This window comes from Apteryx rowi, unplaced genomic scaffold, assembly GCF_003343035.1.
Source record: "Apteryx rowi isolate R43461 unplaced genomic scaffold, aptRow1 scaffold_99, whole genome shotgun sequence".
Lineage (NCBI taxonomy): Eukaryota > Metazoa > Chordata > Aves > Apterygiformes > Apterygidae > Apteryx > Apteryx rowi.
Genome location: NW_020451304.1, coordinates 856,605 through 881,869, shown reverse-complemented (window position 1 = coordinate 881,869; position 25,265 = coordinate 856,605). Strand labels below are relative to the sequence as shown.

At 40.3% G+C, this 25,265-nt stretch overlaps 1 protein-coding gene across 1 annotated transcript in view; it reads left to right on the top strand.

The window, feature by feature from the left end:
* EFCAB5 (EF-hand calcium binding domain 5) overlaps positions 1 to 24,432 on the top strand; it is a 42,739-nt gene extending 18,307 nt beyond the window's left edge. The window contains exons 8-21 of the mRNA XM_026055308.1: positions 1,239 to 1,394; positions 6,158 to 6,257; positions 6,979 to 7,830; positions 9,748 to 9,962; positions 11,175 to 11,331; positions 15,295 to 15,584; positions 16,419 to 16,591; positions 17,331 to 17,559; positions 18,312 to 18,464; positions 19,695 to 19,798; positions 20,634 to 20,887; positions 21,785 to 22,014; positions 22,655 to 22,751; positions 24,233 to 24,432. Coding sequence (XP_025911093.1) covers positions 1,239 to 1,394; positions 6,158 to 6,257; positions 6,979 to 7,830; positions 9,748 to 9,962; positions 11,175 to 11,331; positions 15,295 to 15,584; positions 16,419 to 16,591; positions 17,331 to 17,559; positions 18,312 to 18,464; positions 19,695 to 19,798; positions 20,634 to 20,887; positions 21,785 to 22,014; positions 22,655 to 22,751; positions 24,233 to 24,432 — 3,210 coding nt within the window. The remainder of the gene's footprint in view (positions 1 to 1,238; positions 1,395 to 6,157; positions 6,258 to 6,978; positions 7,831 to 9,747; positions 9,963 to 11,174; positions 11,332 to 15,294; positions 15,585 to 16,418; positions 16,592 to 17,330; positions 17,560 to 18,311; positions 18,465 to 19,694; positions 19,799 to 20,633; positions 20,888 to 21,784; positions 22,015 to 22,654; positions 22,752 to 24,232) is intronic.
* Positions 24,433 to 25,265: the final 833 nt, after the last annotated feature.

Sequence of the window (25,265 nt, the reverse complement as noted above, 5' to 3'; positions counted from 1 at the left end):
CATCTTTAAGGTTTATCTGTCACAGGGCCCTGGGTTGTAATAGCTCTGAAAAGCTAGTAGATTCACGTACAGCCTGATCTGCCACCCTCTCCCCAACCCACCTACATCCTTTCTTTTTTTGCTGAAATGCAGAAAAACTCACATTGCTTTAGGAATTCTTCTTTCCCACCAGCCACCTTCAAGCCATTGACTGCTTGTTTTCTGTCCTTTCTCCTCCCCAGTTGTCCCATATATTTGGAAATTATGCAATATGGACTTGAATAACAGTATACCGTAATATTTCAGTTAGTTAATCCCTGTGCAGCATTTTCAACAAGTTCAAGATGCACTAGCACTTATGTTAGCAAAGGTTCTCTAGCTCTCAGTACTCTAAAAACAGGATAATGGGAAACATTCTGTGTTTTGCAAATTCCTCCTTTTAACCATATAGGATCCCTGTTACTATGGCTGGCTCCAGAAACCTGCTGTAATAATTCAGCACAGGCTTTGGGATTGTGGTTTGTTCTGAGGGCCATTATTATTTATGTCATGCACACCACATTTTTAGAACCATATTGCTTTTGCTCATAAAAACCACATGGCTATAAATCCAAAGTGTTAAAGTGTCTCCAAGACTAGGACTTAAAATAAATCTCGATTCAGTAGTATTCCCAGTGTCAGAGGACTTAGGTGACAGCATGCTCATTTTCGAAAGGTTCTTTCCTTTTTTTTATTGTATCCAGACTGGTTCACTCAACACTGAAATTGTGGGCAATGGTCATATTGTGGCCTTAGAGTGCTGAGTGACTGTCAGTTCTACGAAAACCAAGTGCTCAAAATACTACCTTGAGAGTAAAGTCAAGAACACTAGATGTTGCAGAAAACCACAGAGAACTTACATCTGAAAATTCAGATAACCTATCTTAGGCAATGCCATTTCACAGGAGGGACTCTGGTCCAGCATCTCTGAGCCACTGAACATGACGAGTGACCTCTGGGCCAGGAAAGGGACTGTTTAATACATGTTTGTTCAGTGCCTAGCACAGCTGTGTCTCAGGCTTTTTTGGAGAATGTTGCTGTTTCTGAAAGAAAGAACAAAATAAGCAGTGTAGCATCCATGCACCAAGTTTGCATTACTTTAGCAGACTAAAGTGCAAAAGAAATTCCAATATATTTCTTTGCATGTGATAGATTAAGTGTTCAAATAAAGATGAAAATATTTGAAGCTGACCATTTACACTACTTCCTTCTCTCCATAGTATGTCCATTCCACCATTGAAAACCTTTCAAGTGACATGTTCCAAGAACTCCTGAAGCATCTCTGTCAGTGTGCTGATGACTTCCGAGAAACAATAAGACATGATATGTGGAGGCAAATGTTTACTGATCTCTTCCTAGATTGTGATTATGGAAAGGTAAGCAAAGCAACTCTCAACCTAATTTCCATATGGTGATGTTTCCAGTTTGGTATTTCTATGGGTCATTGCTTTATTTTTGGTCTTTATGACTCCAGGTACTCTTATTTGTACTTACTCAGCATTATTTTAGAAGACAATAGCTGATGCATTGCCTTCAAATTCATGGTTCTTACTTAGACATAGAAATAATYAATAGCCTAAACCTGTTGGCTAATTAGAAACTGAATGACCCAAAGTGATGATCTGGGGTTGGAGTCTGATGATTCTAGAGAAGAAAATAACCATGGGCATTACTATTTCTGGTCATTACCTGTTCTTATAGCACTTTCATAATATTTGGGTGCTAGCTTTTCTATCCAGCCATATTTCAGCAAAAATAACCTTATAGAGGTTGACCTTAAGTGTATACATTACTACAATAATAATATCTATTGCATCAGTTATGTTGCATTAATTTATATGCTTTTGCTCCTTTTATCAAAAAATCACAGAACGCTTCAAAATTAGAATGCAAAAATAATCTAAGCTTTACAGCCTCTCTCCGGTAAGTGCTGTGAACATCAGCTGCAGTTTATCACCAGGAAATTAAAATACAGTGAGTCAGTTATAGAGCTGGAAATGGAACCCAAGAGCCTTAATTTGGTTTTCAGCAGCTCTAAACTCTATCTGTTGTCCTCTGAATACACCTACATCCCCATTAAAAAAAAAAAAAAAGTAGAGTTATTAGAAAACCAGTAAATAGTAGGAGCTGAAGAATCAATGGCATAAGCTATTGCTAAAAACTTGGGCTTCATCCAAAAAGTACGGCTTTTTTCATGAGTAGCCTCAGTTAGCCAGTTGCTGGCTACTGCATAGCAAACAGTTGACATAATCTTGGAGTTTTCTCACTACATGTATTATATATTCCATTCATCACTCCTCTAGTGATGTTTATAGCATGCCTACCCAGAATGAATGAACTGTGCTCTACAATGTCATGCTAATAATGTCATTACTTCTAAGAGAATGGGATTACAGAGCACATTTCAACACCAATAGTGTGTTTTAGAGAATGGCAGACAACCTATTTCAGAGATGAGGAAAGAAATGTGTCTACTTCTCAGTCAGAAGACATTTAATTTTCCTGTTGCCCCAACAAGAAGAGCTATGATGGCTTGTCCTAGTTAGTGTAATATGTAAAGCAGAGTCCTATCTTTGCCCTGCATTTTGAAAGCTACCCTTCTTTCTCTTTTGTGTTTTAATGTTACTTTCTTCCTGTTAGTTCTGTGACAGGAATCACCATCTCCATGCTGCTAATCCCAGTGGAATCTCAGAGGCAGAGAGCCAAAAATTCTAGCAAAGCGTAACAAGAGTGAGCAGCTATCAGCACAGATGTCATCACTACTCAGAAAAAAATGATCATAGTACAAATATGGTTGCTGTTTCTAGCCTTCAAGGTAGACTTGCTCTCCCAAATTTAGTTCATTAAACTATAGCGTGGCCCATGCACTTCTTTTAAACTTGACCTGATCTTCTTCTGGTCTCTGCATCTAACCCAAAGACTTCTACCACTTGAATGTGATCCATTACCTGTAGTACCCATTCTGCAAAGCACAGCAATGCAGCTGTTTCAGTTCCTAATTTACATCTGCTTGGTGGCAGGCAGTTATTCCAGTCTGCATGGTGAGTGTGGCTGGCTCTCTCAGTGATTTGCAATTAGGGCCAGGGAGCTGAGAAAGTAGTGTTTAAATTAGTCAGGTTAGAAGGTATCCACATGATCATTATTATGATTTCAAATGTGTGAATCCAAAAGAATGGCAGCTCAGCAAAGACAGCCTGGACTATATAGTGAAGCAGTTATATTCCAAGACAACTCCAGAAAAAATTTGAATCACTGCTCTAACGCCCAAAAAAGAGATGGCTCTTTGAATTTTAAGGTCCTTGCCTGTCTGTGCTAATATGTGTCAAATATAGTTTCTTTGGGCATTATAACACAATCTGCATGAGTTTTCAGGGACATTTTAAGCTGAGGATCTTAAAATGTAACTGAATCTAGTCAGAGATTAGTTTTCAAGATAATACAGTTCTGAGACACTTCTTGTTACCTCCCTTGCAGTACAAGAACAAAGTTTGCCTTCTCGTGACCTTTTATGGGTGTCTGTTCTTCCCATCTTGGACACCAACAAGGATGTTGTGGTGGTCAAGATATACATGTCCTGTTTCCAGAAAAACAATCAAGCAGTTAAACACTGACCTGTCACTCATCAAATGGTAACAGTCTGTTATAGTCTGTGCCACTAAAGGAATTACTCATAGATCACAGAACTTTGCTGAAAACAGCTAAGGATCATCACCTGCCAATATCTATGTGACAAGGAAATTAGGTCAACATGTTTCAACTCTCTAGCTCCTGCAGTTGGCACCAGTTAAAAGTGAAGGCAAGTTTTGAGTCGTACAAACACAGATGGCTTGCTGTTATTTATAGTAGATGCTGTACCTGTCCTGCCAATAAAGAAAAGTCAGTGTGATCTTTCATCAGCCTCCCTAGTCATAGATGAAGTACAAAGAAACATGACCTTTTCTACTGAATTTAGGATCTCATAAAGATAGTACAACTGGGTTGAAAATGGTTTTCCTGTCATAAAGCTCCTCCCTTCTATAGAGAGCTTTACTGTGACACCTTCCTCCCAAATTAAGTTGTAAGAAAAAGTGCCCTGATATAATAAAGAAACCTCTGGTAGAATGGCAAATCTGTATAAATCATAAATGTTAAAACAAGATGGAAAATCTACTCCTAATTCATATTCAGTAATTTCTTTTCTTAAAAAAAAATTCTTTTGCTATTTTAACATAGGAAAATAAATTGATTTTGTCTCAGTCAATCAGAAAAAATCTTCATAGCATCTGAGCTATCTAAATCCCCCAGAGTGTATTATTTTAACATGACAAAAAGTATCTGAATCCAAGAATAACATTTTTATTTATTTTTAATAATACTTCTTTTATTTACTTTTTTAATAAAATAAAGCTTTGCATTAGTGCTGCCAACTTCAAGGCAACCAGCAGATGATTGTGAGAAGCAACAGCTGAGAAAATTTAAAGGGAAAACTAAGGGTGTGTAATGGAAGTACTCAAAGAGGAATCCGAATATTAGGCAGTGATCTGCTAACATCTTAAAAAACTTGCCATGATAGTTCTGTGTTTGTGTTTCTGTTAAATAGATGCAGAATTAGATCTGAGGTATTTTACAGAAAAACAAACATCATAAAGAAATGTTTGCATGGGAGAGCGTGGGGTATTTGCATGTTAATGTCAAGAAGATGAAGRTCCTTGGAATCATGGCTTACATCTTGTAAGTTTAAGGACAGAATTATGTGATGATATTTGTTGTTCCAAACCCACATGTGGATGAAACTCAACTGTAATTTCCAGRATGTTTTTACCAGCAGGAATTAAATTACATGAGTCTGAAAGACCAAAACTGGACTAAGTGGCTGGTTACATTTCAGTTCTGTTCCTTTTCTCAGAACTTGTAAAAAGGTTTCAATTCACTTTAGAGGAGAGATGTCACAGGAACAGAAAATGTGGTGTATTCATTTTCTTAGTTTTCAGTACTAGTCTCCTTGGRAGGCACGTTTACCAGTAAGTCATGGACATCTCTCAGTTGTTTTCAGATCATCTGCTCTTCACATTGATGCCAATACTTACAATCTTAGATTATAAACAACACAGCCATCTTGGGCTCATTTCCAGAATACAGCAGCAAAGATCTTCATTTATTTCTTTAGTCTAAGGGCAGGAAAATGTTTACACAGAATTAAAAACTTGGTGAATTTTACATTTTGCAATTTTTACTCAAAGAGCAAATTGTCAAAAGGAAGTCAGTAATTCAAATGGAAAACTAGTTGCTACAAATAATGAACTTGAGTAAATTTGTTATCTAATCAACTACTGTATTTCACTAATGCAAGGGAAATTATAAAGGTGGCAGGCCTGAAATAATGACAACAGGAATTCATCATAAAATGCAGAATTTACAATTGTTTAGATTTGCTTTACTTTTTAAACTCATGATTTCCTGATTGGAAATGACCCATTTCATTGTCCTTTCCTGGTTTTATTGTCTTTATACACTCTCTCTGAGCAACAAGGACTTAATAAACTCTGCATGTTCCTCTGCACTGGAACAACTGATACCTCTCTCACCTCTGTGGTCAAATGTGCTGAATTTTAAGAGGAAGTTAGGGGGTTGTCATAATAGTTCAGATTTTTGATTTAATTATTTTCACAGCAGTTGCCAATACTTAATGCTTCAAAGGAAATGATGGGGCACAACACCAAACCAGAAGGCACAGTCACTAACATTATATGGCACAGCACCTAATAAATGAAAATTCCTCCATAGTACTGCCAGGCAATCAGTATCTATCCTGAAAGTGTGAAATGTTGTTACTTTGATCTTCACATGAAGAATTCATTTGGTAGTATTGGTCACAATCATCTAACTGTAATTTGTCCAGAGCAGGCAATAGGATACACCTGCAAAGTAATATGTATGAGGAGTTCCAGCTAAGCCCAGAGAAGTAATCTTTCTCCCTATGAAATAAATTGACTACTTTGAAATTTTTGCTGATGTTTTGCTAATGGTAAATTCCAGCCAGAGGTAATTCTTAGCTTCTACAGACTGAACAAGATGCCTTTGTGGTGCAGCAAATGTTGACATAAGCAACAAGAACTAGAGAAAAAAAGCAGGAACCAATAATTGTAATTTTTTTGTCTAGGCTGGTCTCTTAAATAGGCAAATAGTGCTCGCCCTACTGGAAGAGTTCTATGACAGAAGCCCTGTGATTGCCAAGAGGGGATTCTGTAACCCAAGACGATGTAAGTATATGGGATGTTTGGATTGTGCTTAAAACATTAGGAGGTCACATGAACTTGTATAGTTAATGTATGTTTTGTAAGTATTGCCAGAAATAGAAGAAGCCTAAAAAAGAGCCTAAATGAATGCTATGACATATACACCATAATTTGCAAATGTGTTTTGCAAACTATGTGATACAATGTTCAGAAATTCCAACATCCAACATCCAAAACTTTTCCTTCATGCAAAATTCTGTAATGCTTTTTGGAAGTAGGATTAAAGCAACAAGCGTTCTTTCATATTGGGCAATATTAGAAGTTAATTTGGTACTTACACTAAAATTTCTCCAGGAGGATGGAAGAATAAAAAAATAACATAGAGAATCGTCTACATGAAAGTAAAATATTTTTCAGATATTGGACATTAATTACTTGCTGAGATTAAATGCAAGGGAAATTACATCTTTCCTTTTTAGTATGTAGAATTACAAAAAATGACATCTGTTTCAGAAGAAATATGGCATAATACACACTTGATAACAAGAGCAGTTCTCTGCAGGTAAAAATACTGTTCCAACATCTTGAGTTTCTGAGTATGCATATTTACAGGGGGTACTTTCTAATGGTATATATTTGCTTGGGAATGCCTTTCTTCTTTTTTTTTTTCTTGTTTCCTTATGTGATACCAGAGAACATGAAACAAATGCAAACTATCAACTTATCAACCCTTTTTCTATATTAGGGCCAGTAGTTGAGCTGCAAGAGATTGAGCTTGCAGATTTATGGGGAGGCCTTGATGACCGGGAAGTTTGTGAGGAGCTCAGTGAAAAGTCTGCACTCTCTCAAACAGATATTTCTGAGGGACAGACTTTAGCATACGAACCTGTAGTTGATGATAGGCAAGGCACATATGGAATGAGCACTACTGTCAGAGAAGATCCTTTTGAACAAATGGACATGAGTGAAGCTGGGACTAGAGGGATTTCTAAGGAAGAAAACCAAACAGCAACTGTGCTTCTGAAAACAGAATCAAGTGATGCAGAGGTAAGAGAGGAAAGTGAGGATGGTGTGTCAACGATGAAAAGCACTGATTTTGAACCTAGTGATTTGGATGGAGATACAATCCACAGTGAGAAATCTACTTTCCGTGGAGACACCGGAACTGAGACACAAGCTGAGTCTGCAAGTGCAGACAGCCAGGAGGAATCCTTCCCAAGATCAGCCTTTACTGGAGATTGTGTCACTAGAGATGAAGAACCTGGATCTGAAAAACAGATGGAGGAGGGGGAATTCAGTCTGTGTAGAGAGCCAGTTCCAGAAACAAATATGGGAGAAGACTATATGATCTCAGATACAGAACCTGGCACAGAAGGACAGGTTAGACCGGAGGGGGACAACTGGATTGCAGAGCCAACCAAAACAATTCCAAGACCAACACCTGAAGTGACAAGTATGACCTCAGAAGAAGAAGCTGTGGCTGGGAAAGAAACTTCTGCAAGAAAAGAGAGTTTTTCTAAGCAGTATGACAACAGAAGACAGGCAAGCTCAGAGACAAGACCACAGGCTGAAGACCTTTTGCAAGACCAGGATAAAGGTAAAACATTCTCCTTTGTTGTGGCAAAGCTTTGTCTGCACTGGTTTAACTATAGGTGTGTTTTTAATCCATTTCAAAACCARTGAAAGCATGTGAGTAATTTCTGAGTAGGCAAGAGCATAAGCTTTGTTATCTTCTCAGCATGGTGTTTCCTGTCAGGATTTCAGAGCATGTTCCTCTCTCAGGACAGCAGGTGAGTCGCTTTGCTGGTGATCTGTATTCAAGGCACTGAGCAGGCTCTTTAAATCAAGCAGGGACTTTTTCGAAGCAGCAGCACTTTTATAATAAGGAGAAACTTTATGTTCTGCTTCCACTCTGGAATATTACGATGGCAAAACAGAGCAGGAGCACGTTAAATATAGAAATATCTTTTAATAATTATTAGAATGTGAGGGTCCATAGGGAGATATATTATGGAATCATATAGCAGGAACCTTTTATCTCACTGTGTTTCCAAAGGAATATCATGCTTCTCAATTATATACAAAGGCCCTTGTTCTAGGAAGACTGTGGTTGTGTAACTGTGTGTTTCGTACGAGTTGCTTTCTTAAACGTAGTAGAAGGACCAACTTCCTTACTAGTGCTCTGTGAATGCGTTGTTTTGCATCTCACAGCTTAAAACACTTCAAGAACTGGGTCTACCTTGCACTCCAGTCTAGTGACAAACTTATCGTGTAAAGAGCTGCAAAGCTGATAGTACAGACCACTAGTATCTACAGCTTTGTGTGGTTAACTGCCAGTACAGAGCACTAACTTGTTATTCAGCCAGTCCCCGGATGTACACAGCATTGTTTGAGGGATGCCACCCTTCCATCTTCAGAGCAGATTCCCACCCTGTTCTCACCRACATGATGGTATGATATTCTTTCAGAGAGAGGTGGGTGGGAAACAAGAAGTCTGGATATCATGTTGAAGCTACATTGGAAAAGAAGGCTATTATATTGCTGTTGCTAAAATGAATATTTGTAGTTGGGCTTAAGAAATGTAACAGTCACCAGGTGAGTTTCAGGAAGCAATATTCCAGACAGTAAAAATAAGTAACTATTGATAACAAGAGTAACTCCAGAGACATAGAGGTAGATTTTACATACTGATCAGGGTGCTCAGACTAGTAAGCCCTGGTTCACAGAAGATTTATTTTTAAAATTGCAGGTCCAGCACTCTCAGCCAGAAAGGATTCTCAAGCCAAAGTTAGCCAGRAGTTTGAAAAAGCAAAACAATTGATAGATGGGACGCCATGGTCAGGTGACTGCTTGTGTCAGCTCTTTCATCTCCTTTAGACTGTGCTTGGACATGTATTTAACAACCTTAAAAAAAGCTGTATCTTGTATCTTTTTAAAAAGCTTGTATATTTWCTCAGTATGTTTTATCTTTCATCAGGTGACCTTCTGACCTCTGACCTAAGTTTCAGGTATAGCAGCTATGGMGAGAGAATTCCAGAGGACTGGAACTGTGAGAACTCTAGATTTCCAGGTATTTGGTCACAGGGTTGTATATTCACTTGGACATATAGTGACTGGCAGTGTCTGCACACATGCTGTTACTGCTGTGAGCTAAAAGTTTTGGAGAGAATACAAACACTGGTTCCTGAAGCTGACTTCAGGATCAAGAGAACAGTACAGTCTTTGTCTCAGAAGGCAACTTTTGGTATAACATTGATTTCAGCTCACCCATTTTCAGTGATGTGACCTGGTTGTATGATAGTACCCATGCTAGACTGGAGCAAAAGGCTGAAGAGATACTATTAGAAAGTACAAGCAGATTAAGGCCTTTAGTCAGCATGGAGTCAGTCTGCATTCAGTCATACTTTCACTGGATAAGAAGTGCAGGATTCAGCCTTTCTTTGATATCTCTCTTTTGGCTAGCTTTAGGGCAGCATTTAGCTTCCAGCAACACACTGTGCTTTCTGCCTTTCAGACTTGCGTCCAATTATGGCAGAGATTCAGAGCCGTGGTGCTTCTCATATTAGGAGTGCTTTTGATGAAAGTTGCCTCAACCTGCTGCAGTTTGTCCAGCTCATGGAGACATTTGTTGGTAAAGGCACTTCTTTGCCTACTATGAAGAGGCTTATTGCATTTATCAAAGAAGAATACAAACAGACAGAAGAGGAAAAAATGGAACAACTAAGGAAGGTAAATATTGATGAGTTTTGCTGATCCCATGTCCAAACACAAGAGACACTTACAAAGTCAATTCTTAATCTCATACTGGCAGAGCTATTCACCTGCAGTCTTGCATTCTCTTGCCCTTTCATTTTCATATGGATTCACCTACCTTAGTCCTTAGCTCTAGAAATGATGACAGACAAATCCTGTGACAGGTTGTTTGCCTGCTTCAGAACTGGACTCAGTGAGACAGCAAGTGGATAGTTAGCTGTGAAAGAGCTCAAAACATTCTGTTCCGCTTATTCACCTCTACAGCAGTCAAGAACCTGATGTCTGACCTACTGCACTGGCRTGTACATATGAGTTTGTGGATGTTTTGGGAAGGGTTTTAAATAAGTGTGCTTGCTTTTTCATGCATGTGGGGGTGTGTATGAATGGGTACATGCATCTTTATGTTTAAGTTGCAAGGAGCAGTTGCCATCTGTTAAATAAATATATTCCCCTTCAGCAATATTCTCATGCATAGCATCAGGATGCCCCATATCATTTCAGAGTGTAGATATATTTCTTGGTGGGTCTGTCCACAGAAACCTCTCTAGCTGCAGTTTCCTCAGACCGCTTTCTAGTTTCCCTTTGTGCTGCTGACCTAATTTGGATGAGATATTGGATCTGACGGCTCTGCCATCTTCATGCTGAACACAATACGTGCTGCCACTATTTTGGCCTTTGAGAGAATTCCACTCCAAGCCATTTATCACTGTGTGCTGTGCAAATACTGGTTCTAAAGAACAAGTTGCACATGCAGTTTCTTAGATCCCACGCACTTCAGCGCAGCACCAGCAAAACAGCAATGTACAGAAATACAAGCTATCAAGTCTTTGGGTGTTACTAACAAGGCTCTGGTTGTTTTTGTCTGGGAAGATGTTTGTATTCTGGGAAACAGCCACTTACCTGAGTATATCTCTCCTTAGATCTAGCACAGGCTTCATTTGTTTACTGGAAAATGACCCTTTGCAGTGCTGCTTCTGCCTGGTAAAACTAACCTGTCAACTGTGTTTAATGTTTTCAAGTATCTCCCAGGTTTAATGATTCATCTCCATGTCCGAGTTGTGTATTTATGGAATTGGGCTGGCCAGTAGGGATTGTGTGATCAGCCTACTACTGCAGTTTCCAGACTTGTGTAGAATCTGAACATCAATGTCCAGGAATTATCAAAGACCAGCTGTTTCTCTGTTCTAGGTTCACCGCAGCTCTCTCTTGGCCCGAAGGAAACTGCTTTTGGAGGCACTTTTTGAAAAGTGGGACAACAATGGATCTGGGTTTCTGGACCTGAAAGAGGTAGATGCTGTTCTAAACACATTCAAAGAAGGAATGGAAAAAAAGGCCTTGAGGAATGGTAAGAAAACAGCCTTGCTRTGAGAGAGGAACAGTGTCAACACAGTAGGCCTTCAAGCATTCAATGACAGTACTAATGAAGTTGTGAGCAAGCACCAAAACTTTTTTGGTTTTGCAAGCATAATCATAAGTCTACAAGGTATGATATATAAAATGAAAAGGAACAATTATTCAGACCTACTTATTAATACATAGCTCCATCCCCTCCTTCTGTGAAAGACTGTTCTGAGAGTCAGGTTCAGCTTTAATAAGCATTAAGTATCTGTAATACGGCAGTGAAAAATGCAACAAAAGCCTAGGGATACGTGTTGTGCACTTTTGTTSTAGCCTGTGTTATATAGCTGTTTTTAATAGATACATTTTACTGAGCTATCTGCAGGAATGTCTCTTGTAGGAGAGAGCACCAGCTTTCCTTATGGGTCTCAAATGGCCTTTAGTGATCCTCTCTGTTGCACAGATCTCATGAATTAGATAGCAACTTTGAGCAACTCATTTCTCAGTTGGTTCATTTCTCTCAATAAACTTAGCAAATTTGGTGCTTGACAAAGTAGACGTGGGTCAGACAGAAGTGCAGCAGGTTCACCTAGACCTGTCTGGCAGCCTCATGCATATTAACATGTAGGCATTATGTGCTCTGAAATACTGTATTAGCAATTAAGAACATGTCTGTATTTGTGCTTGGGTGGAGAGGATAGGTTTATTCATCTGAGATCTGGGGGGCAAGTCTGCACTGAACACTGCTACCCTTGATGGTTCCTCCTTCCCAGTGCTTCAGGTTTGCACATCTCTGTGTTACTCACTCTGCCATGCATTACTGAAAATGCCTCTTTTTGGCAACCACCTGAATCTCATTATCCCATAGCTCTCTTGAGGCAGCTGGAGGAGTGGGGGGCCTCTGGCATGCTACAGTCAGTTGTCTCCAGGCTGTACAGCCACAGAAGCTGGGTGGTTTACAGCTCTGCTGTGCTCAAAGTATGTCAGAACACACTACAGAAATATGGAAGGACATAGTCCCTTCCCTGAAGACCTCATAAACTAAAGGACAAATAAAWAAAAAAATGATATAGCAAAATCAATACTATGTACAAGCAACATAGAACTATTTCTAGCAGCCTCAACCTAATCTCTCAAAGAAATCATAGTACAAGAAGATTTGAAGGAGGAGCTCACAGACATTGCATTCCTCCTGGATGAAAGCACRGAGTGAAAAGTGGGTTGAAATATATGATTTTCTTTGTAAGTGAAAAGTGTAACAATACATATATAGTTGGGCCAAATAATTCATTATGTTGTGCCTAGCTAATGAAGGGACTGATCCTGCCAGGTGCTCCCAGTTCCTGTGATAGCCTTCCGGGGGGAAACAGTTTTTCTCTTGTAGAGGGCAAACCTATTTTTATCTAACTGGAGAACTAGCACCAACTCTACCTTTTCTTGCCCACTGCTATATACGCTGGCATTATCCTGCTGCATCTCAAGTCCTTGCCCAAACTTCACACATCCCAAAAAATAACGGACAAATCTAGTGATGTTATCAATGAGATACCGACATGGTTGTAAGAATGGTGCAGACAAATGGCAGTTCTTTCCCTGCTCGGCTCAAGGAACAATTCATACTGCTTGTGCATGCGGACCCACAATGGCCTGGGAACCATGGCTGGATTCGGCGTTGCAGACAAAGGAATTGATGGGTCTGGCAGTGCTATGGGTCAGATTCCTCTGTGGATGACCATAGGGAGCCCCCTCCTGCACCTTGTGGTGTCCTGTTAGAACTGGTAGGCATACTTTGATCATGTAATTTTTTTATTAAAATGTCATTTGAAGCAAAACCAAACCAATCATTTTGGAAGACATTTTTTCTTTTGATGGAAAAACACTGGGGTTGAAGGGGAAAAAAAGTTCAACTTCTTGTGTATTTCTTTCTTCATCTCTTTCTTCAAAGGGAGGAAAAAGCGGAGGTCAAATCCAAACAATTGTATATCATCAGAAAATTCTCCATCCTAATTTTGTCAGAAAATCAGAAATGATATTAAAGAATGTGGAACATTCTTCAGATGATTAGCAGAATAAGACAGCATTAACAGTCAGCTCCAGAATGAGTGGGGCTAGTTAGTCACTACTACACACCAATGCTACTGCTACAGCTAAAATCAATGATAAAATGCCCACTGATTTCTGAAGGGGAAGGAGGAGACTCTCAGCTCCTGTAAAACGTGTCTTTTTTTGCACCAAGAGGCAATCAGGGCATCAGGCAGCTTCCTGCCGGTTCTTGTGCATCATTAACCAGAGCATTTTCCTTGCAGGCTATTCTATGTATTGATCACAAATACTCCCTGCTTAGCAGCAAACTTCACACTTCTACCTATACATCACTGATTGCTAGTTTGCTAGTAGGAAGTGGCTTGACAAATAGTTCTCTTTCCTTTTCTTTAGTTCTTTGGGTCCAGCAGGATTTGAAATCAGGATGCAGAAAAAATGATCAAAGCGTTAGTCACTGCAGTGTTCAGGAGAGGAACTGCCAGGGGCATGATCAGGCAAGTACAGCTGTAGGCAGAGTACTTGGTGAATCCCAGGTTTCCAAAGCCAGGARGCTGACCTGCAACTTCCAAAGACTGTACAAGAGCACCCCCATGAGTCCAGATCTGCAGTATGGGAAGGAACAGAATCAGATCTTATAAAAACTGTTAGGGGGGGGCAAACAATTCAGAAAATCTCCTGTTAGACTTGCTGCTGATTTAAGTAATAACTGAATAGAAACTGATACAATAAATGTACATTTTCATGCTCAGCCTGTTAGGATTCCAAGGCTAGGAGGAACCTTATTTGTCTTAAGGACCTCTGGGAAAACTGGAAGTTTGTAAACTAGGGTGAGTAGATACAGGATTGCAATTCTTGATAATCACAATTAAATGCTTGTTGCATTCCTCCTTCCTCCAAGGGAGAAGGAAACTCTGCCAATGCTTTTTCCTGCAGCTTATTTGCCCCTGTTTGGGCCAGCTCAGCTGTATTCCCTGGGATATGGAAAACAGGATTGGAGCATGGCTCCATGCCCCTGGCTTTTGCAAATGAGAAAGAGTAGCCTCCATGCAGTGATCCTTACTCCTTCATTCCCCTGGGAGCTAACAGGCTCTGCAATGCTTTAGACATTTTTCAAACAAATTCAGTCTTCTAAACCCAGCCACTTTTGGTAGCTCTTATTCAGGTGTTCTTGTTCTTTTTGCTCCACATCCACATCTCCTGGTGATTCTCAAACACCATTGTCCCATCTGTTGTATGTCTTCAATGAAGCTTTCATTTTCTTTGATCTTCATTTATGAGATTTAGCACAGTACAAATGTTATTTCAATAATTCATCACAGGCACCTAAAGCAGGGTAATTAAGAATGATGGTTACTTTGGAAGGCCTCAAAAGAAAAATATAATTTCTGCAAATTGTGTATATAATGGAAAATCCAGGAATATGAGTGATCTGTGAAATCATCTGTAGACTCTGACCTTCACATTTTTAATGGGAGTGGTCAGTAGTTTGCTGTAAAATCTTGGCTACTATTGCAGTGTGCAGCATATCTACCTGCAGCCCAGTCCCACCAGCCCCTCAAATGTCCATGAAGTTTGGTTCTGATGAAAAGGTGCCTCTGATTTTTCATATCTCCAGGCACCTGTCCTATTTTCTACTGACCTTTATTGTTTAGGTATCTTGCAGAGGTGCAAAAGGGGGACAGGAGCAATTTGCAGGTTTCTTTCTCAGAGTGTGAGGCTGCAGGCATCTAGAGGAAGAGGTACATCCAGTCTTGAAGCTGGAGATTACCTGTCATGATGACAAGTTTAGAGGATAGCTTGAAGAAAACCAGAATGAGGGGCTGGAGCACCCCACTTGAAGCCAGTTTGGGGGAAAAGCAAAATATATTATAGATTGTATAGAGATTATATAGATTGTCCCTGTCTTATTTTCTATTTCTTCTACTAGCAAAGAAACACCTTTGCTCACGCTACCCACAGCCTAGCAGAATGGGGAAACTGTCCCCACAGACATTCCAGACTTACCTTGAATTAGCGGTTTCTGAATTAACTGGGGATGAGGATGAAGTCATTGATAACTTGGTGGAGTTTCTGACCACAAGTGTGGAACAAAGTCACATGGAGCACCTGCGACGCTTGGCCAGGAGGAAATGGCTGCACAGTATCCAGCAAGCAGCTGAGACCAGTGGAGCAAACATGGAACCAGTTTACAAAGCAGTGTTTAAGGTCCTCTCCCAGGTATGCACCCYAGGGAGCATGAGAGTCTTTTCAGTTATGGACAGTGACACTGTCTTCAGACCCTGGTGCATTTGAGTGGAACTCTCAGATACTGTGAGAAGCTGGTCTAAGGCTGGATTTCCGTGTGCTTTTCTGCACTTCGCTCATGTTCAGGAGAGCCAGTGGTTATGCACAGAAAGAATCACAAGTCAGATCTGAGATACAAGAATTCTTGTCCATGCTTTGCCGACACAGAATACCTTTATGAATGCTTACTGTCTCACATTTTGGAGACCTGATTAGTATCAAATGTGGAAATCCACAGTTTTAGCTTTAGAGCTTCTGAGAGGAAATGCGAGAGACTCAGTCTGTAACAAAGATGAATAATTTGTAGTGGGAATAGTTTCATTTTTTACTTCCAGGTGCAACTTTAGATATTTGTCCTGACCATTAAAGCCCTCCTCAGAGCAGAACTTCTCTCCCTTTTCAGTACTGTAGTAACTGAAGCATTCTTATAATATTGTCCAGATCTGTAAAGGCAACAGCTCTGGCACTTGTTTGTCTGGTTGTTCCAGAAGAATCTCCCATTGGAGATGAAATCAATAGGAGTTTTGCTTAGTCACAGGTTATAATTAGAATATAATATAATTAGAAATTATATAGAAATATAATTAGAAATTATTTTTAGATGAACTAGCCTCCACTAGCAGTAACAAAAATGAAATCCGTTCCCCCGTCAATCAAAATATGGGGTGTTTTTGCTTGTAGCGGGGTGTTCAGGTCAGATGCAATCACAGCATAGACATATATATGTCATGCAGTTGGTGCATGTAATGGGAAACATTTGGTTGCTAGGATGCAGAAGCCCACGGGGATAACAAGAAGATCAGTGCATATATTGCCCTTTTGGAAGAGAACCAGGTCTCACCAGAGCGAGGACGGATTCTCCTACACTATGTGGCATGTACTGCAGATGATGCCCCATATGTCCTAAATCAGATACTTTACAGAGACATGGAAGGAGTAAGGTAAGGAAAGCTGCAAAGAACTGTTCATTTTTCTCAAAAAACATGTGGAATGTAAGGGGAACCAGGCAGTGGTTTGGGGTGCACTAGAAATGCAGGTTGACAGGGTATTCCACAGAAGAACTTCCCTCAGGGACCACTGTGGAATGATTCATTATCATATATATTATTATACTTTACACGCTCTGCTTATAACTGCTTTGTTTGGGATTTCACTCCTTTCCTTGGGGAGATTAGCTCACAGTCTAATAAGTCTCATCCTTTAGCAAACGTCTATTATATTCAGCCTACATTTTCCTCTTTTAAAATTAATTCCATTACAGCRTTTTATGTCCACTGGACATTTTTTGAGAACAATGCCTTTTCYTCCCTAATGTTTACAGTGTAAACAGCTTTCCTGCCTCTTTACTTCTTGTTTCCATAAGTTAGACATATTTGTCTTTTTCTTTAAATCTTACCTCTTCTAACCTATTAAATGTAACTGCTGCTCACCTCTGAATTCTTTTTCATTACACTCATTATTTGATGTTTTTACAATGACTTGAGAATGAAAAGGGCCTTATTTGTTGCCACTGACTTTGAGATGCAAGTAGTAAATGCAGTATTTCTAGGTGTGGTCAGAGTAAGGAGCTAACACCTTCCTTCTCTGATGCCTAAAGCAAGGAGAGTTCAAAGCTGCCTTTTTATTTTGCTAAAGATTTTCCACTACTCTTACAAACCTTCTCATAAGTTATTTTTTCAGCTTTGCAGCTGTTGAAGAAGGGAAGCCAATCCATGTTCCAAAAGTTCAGCTGCATGGAAACATCCACTTCTGGAACTATGACCGCCCAGTTGAGGAGAGAAGAGGTTCATTCCTGGTACTGCCATTGCAAGATGCTCGCTGGAGAGTTTTTGGAATTCTAGGACTTGATACACTTCGGGACGAGGGTGAGAAAACCATCTTTCTGACCCATGAGATCAGTTTCTACCAGGTAAGCATCATGAGAAGGCAGTTTGTTAGACTACTCTTCAAAAAGCTGGGTAAGGACCGTGTGAATTTTACAGGCTTGCTCTGAGTAGATGAAGATGTACATCTCAGAATGGAACTGTGGGCCCCTTTTTACTGTTTGTGGTGAAACTGGTATGAGCAGAACACCTTATTAGTATCTTACTTATTACCTTCTTACCTGTAATCGAATATCAGGTGTCACCTTCTCAATAATTTATTTAAGCTTCTCCTGCAGATCTGACTAGTAAATTAATTGCAGATTTGTGCAAAGCCCAAAGATAGTAGCATTCATTTACTGAAGCTCTAGACCTAATATTTGTRTTTGTTTCCATAAAGTGTCATGAAATTTCACTTTTTACATGGTGGACTAATTATAAACAATGGCTGTTCAGATTTCTTTGGGGTGCTAGGAACTCTCTTTAGAATCAGCCTTATTGTGCATGCATCATCTGAGCAGCAGGGAGCGCAGTAAGCCAACATTAGCAAAGAATTTGGYTCTTTCCACTAAAAAACAACTTTATCTAGTTTAGGACTTGGCTGTGACCAGGGTGCTCTGGAGCCTTAGAGCCTTATTTGATAAGGGACATTTCACTGTAGCTTTTCAGCATTACGAGTTCTGATTAAAGTAACTTGTCACAACCATTTTACTTCATTTTGCTGCATGAACATTTCCCCAGCTTTATCCCCAAGTCATATGGAAATGTCTGGTTCATTTGGAGGATTCTGCTTTCACAGGGAGTTTCTCATGCATTCAGCAAAGCCTACCACCATGTCTGCACACTGAAAAATGTTCTGCAAGTGACGCTCACTGCTCTGGACTGGTTGTATTCAAGAGCGCCCAACATCCACACTGTTATTACATATCTGATGGAGCCTGGCCAAGATAAGGTACGCAGGGTAGTGCAGTGAAAAGGACTGTAATAGTCAGGGTCTGATGGAGCTACTTTGGTGAGGATCTGCCATTTCTAGCTGCCTATCATCTCCTAGTGGCTTTTTCATCAAAACAAAACCCGCCTGAGATTCTTGTGCCTGCTTATGCATCAAAAGGGCAATACAAGTAGAGGGGGAAGGTTCCCTCTTTAAAGGAGACCACTTTTCATTCTTGTCATCCTCCCATGTAAAACATCTCAGCAGCACTCCTACAGTAGCCCTTTCTCCATGGGACAAGGGAGTATTCTCCTGCTTCAGTGCTTATGGCTGCATAACAACGAACAAAGCGAAACCACACACCTACCCAGAAATACATCCAGCAGCTGTCTAACCAGCATTGCAATTCCCTGCTAAAGCTCTGCTAATTTGGCCCTTCGCAAAGGGAGCTGCTCTTTGTGGAGGTTCTACRCGCACCAAAATTATGGCATGGAAAAAAGAAGATAATTAACATCCTAGCTCTTTGTTCTGAACCAGTGTTAGCAACCAAGATGTAAATACAACTCTGGAAGTAGCTGCTCCCAGTCAGCTAGCTTTTAAGGGCAGCCCACTTCCTTGCAGATCATATTCCAGTTACTCAGCAGGCACTTGGGCCCTGGGAAGCTTGTCAGTTCACATAAAAATGAGTTAAGATGAAAAGCAAGTGTATGCAGTATTTAGGACTGATCCTGTGTCACTGCAAAGTCTGTATGACATCTTCTGCAACCGTAATTCATCTGCTTCCTCTGATAAGCAGGGTTTGTGTTGGCAGCGTTCTGTTGTCATTCCAGGCTTTGCACTGTCCCTTTGTTAGCTGCCTGATAACCAGGCCTTTTGCTCCCCTCTGTGCTTTTCTCATATCAAGGTATGCTAAAATGAACATGACATGAGAAAGAGGTCTGTAAAAGGACATGAAAAAGAATGGTCCATAGGAGACCCCTTCCCTGACCTGTGGGTGTTCCTCAGTATGGGAGCCTGGGGATGGATTAAATAGTCTGGCTGAGGGAGGTCCAGGGCACATTCTTCATGTATCTTGAGCAATACACTCTGGGAATAAAACCAGACATTGTTGGGAGATATCTTTAAACCATCCCATTGCACTTGAATGTAAGCGGGAGCTTTCCTTTGAGAAATAAAGCTTCCTCTCTCTCCAAGCTTCAGAATGACTGTTCCTTTCATGGATGAAGCTAAACCTCCCTGTCTCTCTAACAGACATGTGACTATGCTCTGCGGAAGGTGATTACTACAGATCATACAGGGCAAAGAGAAATTTATACCTCTCCTGTTCTTCTCCTCAGAAAAGAGAACCTTTTAAGGTGGGTTCTGGCATATGCAAACTAACCGGTTACCTCTGGTCCTAGACTATAGCCTGCATCAGGCATGATACACATTACATAAAGCCCATGGGAATGCAAGCCTACGAGGGTGTCTGCCTATAGCTCTCTTACTACCATGGCATCTGGTGTGTATGCATGTGATACTGACTTATGAAGGGGTGAGGAACATTTTCTTTGAGGTTGGGACTGTAAAAACTTAGCTTCTAATATAATGCTTACCAGATGAGCTGCCAAGCTAGCTCTATGCCTGTTGTGAAAGGCCTGCAGGATCAGAGCCTATACTGTAGCATTTTGCTCTTTAGATTAATCTGTCTTTTTTCCTGGCTATATTAGTCTCATTTCCTTCAACTATCCGTTTCCTTCAGCTGCCCAGAACCTCACAGACTTGTCCTTAAACACATCATCCTTGCTGTCAAGCTTGGTTGAACAGTCATTTGCTGTTCCAGCAGATGTTTTTACTTCTTATAAAACTCTATAGAGCAAATGTCAACATGGTTATAAACAGGAAGCTGTTTTTAAAGCAAGACTACAACTTAATATGAGTTTGTTAAACTCTTATGATTTTTAGCAATTGCCTGGGCTAAGCAGTATTGTGTTCCAAAATGCTATTTTCTCCTTTCTGTATGTGGCCTGAACGACAGTTAAATCTGTTCATAAATAAGCTGCAAGAAAATAAGCAACTGATTTAGTAATATAATACCCTTGTTTCAACAACAAGAGATGAATGGCTTCTTACTAAAATGTGCTACATAAGTACCAAAAAGACTGGAATTATAAAACTTAGGACATATTTTTCTCTTTACTCTCATTTTAGAGATTACCTGTTTAAATGCACAGATAGTTCACAGGTCATTGGCACTTATGTCTGTGGAGAATACCACTTTGCAATACCTCTCCGTGATCTATCAGGACAAGCTCTTGGGGTATTAGATCTCAGTATTGGACATCACCAGGAATTACCACCCCATGAACACAAAGACCTGCAGAAAATGCTAAAGATGGTCCAAGCTGCCTGCTCTGAGATATTGAAGATGTCTTCAGGGGAAACAGAACCAATCTATGTACTGGGTATTGTGCATACAGAGCCAAACTCCTTTTTTGTGGGGGTGAAATTAGGTATCTCAGTAAAATCACATCTGCAGTATCATTCATACAAATGTGAAAAGACAAATTTAAACCTTTGGTACATGTAAACTACTGAACAAGCCTAAGTACTTAGCAGAGTACAGTTAGGCAGAATGTCTAGACTGTGGCTCAGGTTCACAAGGTGTTTATATGGCCAAGTCCCACTGAATCAAAGGGAGAAAGGTGCTTTACTGCCTTTGGGTATCTAGCATTTCCTCCTCAGAACTGTCCGAGGAAGATCAAAAGAATTTGAGTGTCACAGCTCCAGGATTACCTCCTGTCCCTGAACCCTTCATGGTCTCAAGACCCCTGCTCGTCCCTTAGGCCTTTGTCTGACACAGCACCCAGGCAAGCACAGTGCCAAACCTGCTTGCTGTGTCAGGATGGAYGTGTCAGGTCTCCAGACCAGGGTGCAGTCTTGATACCATTTGTCTTTTCTGTTTGTCTGAACTGTGGAACCAGAATGAGTCTCTCCCAGCAGAGGTGTATTACTTGCACTGGGGGAAGCTRTATCAACTACTCCCTCAGTGGCTCCAGTTCTCCCAGGAACACAGTGGGCCTGGGGACATAAAGATTCAAAAAACTTATGGCACCTGTGCATACCCTTGGAATATTCTGTGTTCTCAACACATCATGCTTATGTTACAGAGAGTTTAGTCTTTTCAAGCACATCTGCATTTTGAAATGTTTCATAGAATACTTGGGCTGTATGCAAAACAGCCACTTAGTCAAGAAGAAAAAGAGTTAATCATAAAGAGGGCAGAGCCTTTCAGTCAGTAGCATGTCTTGAGTAGCAGGTGTTTATGAGCAGCTTCTTGAAAGGTTGGCTTGTGATTCCAGAGGCAGAACACGCGGCAAGTTTGAGGCATGCAGGGATTCTTTTCCACCGGTTCATGCTGCAGGACCTGCGTGAGTGTGTCCAGAAACTTAAAGCTGAGGATTTTGCTGAAATAAAGCGCTATGTAGAACCTCCAGCTCTGGTACATAACATAGTAAAGGCTGTGCTGTTGCTTTTCTATCCAAAGTGGAAGGGCTCAGAGAAGACTGAGAACTGGAGTCAGTGTATACTGGTGAGAATTTGAAATGTTGAGGCATTTTTTCTGTTCTTCTCCCCCCAAGATTATATAATGGAATTTGCCAAGGGGGGATAGGCATTGAAATAATTTGATGCATGTCACTTGAAGAGGGCTGGCCAGTTTAATAAACCAGATTTATTTTTTAAAAAGTGGAGAATGGGCAAGCGAGCACTGTAGATATGTTCATGCGTAAGTAATGACCAGGTAAAGTCATTTTAAAAATCGCATTGTAAATACAGTTGTTGATGGGGATTTGCAACAGAATTGGACAGCAGAATTTGGAGAGATTACATCCATTGAGACACAGCGTTAAGGAGCTGTTGTATATGATAAACACATCCATATAACAGACATAAGTCTACAGCTACTGTGTATCTGCCTAAATGCAAAATGAAGAATATGATTTGTGGTTAATTTCTAAACATTGGAAGGATATCCTTCCAAAGTATAAATGAATACTATGTATTTTTCCATCCTTGCAGACCTCATCCTTTCAATCTCCCATTTCTCCTACTTATCTTTTCTAGAAGTGCTACCTACAGATATCCTATATGCTTGACTTAGCCATCTTTAATTCTGTAACACTCTTAAATTTTTCACCACCATCTGACTCTCTTTGTTCTATGCATTGCAGAAACTTGATGACAATTTGATTCAGAAGATTTACTGCTTTGATCCAACTGCTGCATCTGTGCAAGTTCAAGCAGAGGGGCTGCTGGACTGTATCACCGGTAAATATCCTGAACTAGTTGTGAGGTTACCAGACACAGCTCATCAATGAAACAGTCTCACTGGCAACCTTCAGCTGAATGCTTTTAAGGTGCTTACTTCAGAAACTAATTTTGGCTTCCCAATAGATTAAATCACAGATAAGGGGATCCTAAATGTCTGCAGTCTTTTTCAGTCAATAAAGGTCAGCCTGTTAAATTTAGTATCAAAATTCATTGCCTTAAGGAAAGGGGAGCAGATCAGCTTTGAGATCTATAAAAAAGGTGACCTCATTGTAAACCTGCAGATAACATTAAGAATGATGGTTCTTTTGGTAAGCAATCTGTTCTGTGTACTTCAGACTACCCTGCCCTGCACTAGGGACTGACCCAGCTCAGAATGGCATCAGCATTGTGGAAGGACAATGTGAACCATCCTCTTTGTAAACACCATCTACCACGTACTCCATGTGCTAACTGGCCATGACCTGGAGCTGAGCATCAGTCTGTCTTTCTCTTGTTTAATGAATGTGAGCTTTTTTTGTGCCAGAGCAGTCTATTTGTAATATCTCTGCAAGAAAAATGAGTGCCTTCCTTGTTGATATCCCTCCCTTGTTGATAAAATGCCAGATTGAGTGGCCTCTTAAAATCAAATGTGGCCAAGACTTGTTAATTTATCAAAAGTGCCCTGCCTATGTACCTTTGCTATACTGATGAATAATGAACACTTAATGCCGTCACAGTTCCTTTTCGTATATCCTCCTCATATATATTAAACTAATTCAGTGGAGAGAATGAAGCAGGCCTAAACCATCCAGTCCTCCAGTTCAAGACCTAGATGTAACTAGAAGGCATACAGTTTTGGCAGCTTCAGCAAACTGGAATGTATGACTGTATGCCACAAAATATTAGTTTTCCAGAATGGAAATTATTCTGGGACTTCAAACCATTGCAAATTTAGGGGGTCAGAAGAATCAGTAGGGTAAATACAGGTATGATTCACTATGATATGAATTCCTTTAAAATGAGCATCAGTGCTCAGACACAGTGTGTATTCCTGCATAATGCCCATACGCATGTCCTGTTAGGTGGAACAGAGCATAATAATGACCTGCACTCTACCAACAGAGCAACCTTTGATAGTATGAGTCTATGGTGACCTTTAATAGTATATAGTAAAAGAGCTTTGAAGGACAACCATTCTTAAATCTTAACTTGGAAAAAAGTACTTATTACACTTTTAATTATCAAACGTTTAGCATTAGTATATAGCAGAGTACTTTGTACAACAGGGGACTTACACAACACAAAAAAATCATAATAAAGTATTTTCCATAATTAACCATTACAATAAGCCTCTTCAAAGCATCACAATTTGTCAAGGTGGAATTACTGGACTTGTGCAAAGTTCCAATCATGGGATGATCTTCTCTGTTCAGTCTGGTGGCACCACTGGTTGCAATTTTGACTTTGCCTTTTGCAGTTACAGCTCTTCTTTGTTTCAGGTGTACCGAGAGCAGACGTGTGGAAGCACGGCTCCCTTCCGGCTGAGTACCTGTACGACTGGGTAGGCACCTGCTTGTCACTGATAACGCTCACAAAGAGCCTTCGTGACAGCAAAGCTCCATCTTCAGCCACTGTGATACCAAATTCTAGAGTTAAATCATTCATTTTATCATCTARCTCTAGTGATTCTGATAGTTAATACTTTTTATTAAATTAACTGTTGTTTTACATTTGTTATGCATTGCTACTAAATATTTTTGTTAAGATGGTAGGAAGCCTGTTAGGAATTTTTAAGAAAACTTACTAAAATATTAAAGGGAACAATTTTGCTAGTATAGCTATATCTACTAAGCTTTAAAAGCTGCATTAAAGTTTTTTTTCATTTAATTCTGATGAGAAAAGAGAAAACCAGGGAAAACAGTGTATGTCTACCAAGTGGCAAGGTTCATAAATGATGCAGCAAAACTTTTCAAGATTCACTCTCCTTAAATTACTTTTTAAGAATAATTTTAAATAAAGGTGGTTAATGAACATTAAAAAAAATCTTCTAAATGTGGCGCAGAAAAGCCCTACTCTTTTAATATAATAAAAAGAGCTTTCTTATTGGGGTAAAGCTTGAGATTATGGCCGAGTTCACTGTCTGTAGCAAGATTTCATCTTTGCAATAACGTTTCTTTTGGCAGAATCACTTTTTTAATAAAATTTTGGGAAATTAAACTCCTCTTTCTTTATTCAGCCAGCAGCGAGGGAAGTCGACCAGGTATTTTATAATTGGGGGTGGCGGGTTGATTTCTAAACCTCCCCCCCGGGGAATGGCGGCCCTCGGGGGGCGAAGCTCCCGCCGCCCCCCCCATCGGCACTTTCGCCACTCGCCGATGAGCCGTTAAAAAAAAGGTGCCCAGCCTCCGACACCCCCCCGCCCGCCCGCTCTCTGCTCCCGTGCCGGAGAGAGGCGGGGGCAGGCGGCTGCCCGAGCCCCGGGRCGGGCGGGGAAGGGGGCGCCTCGGCCGCGCCGAATCTGCGGCCGCGGAA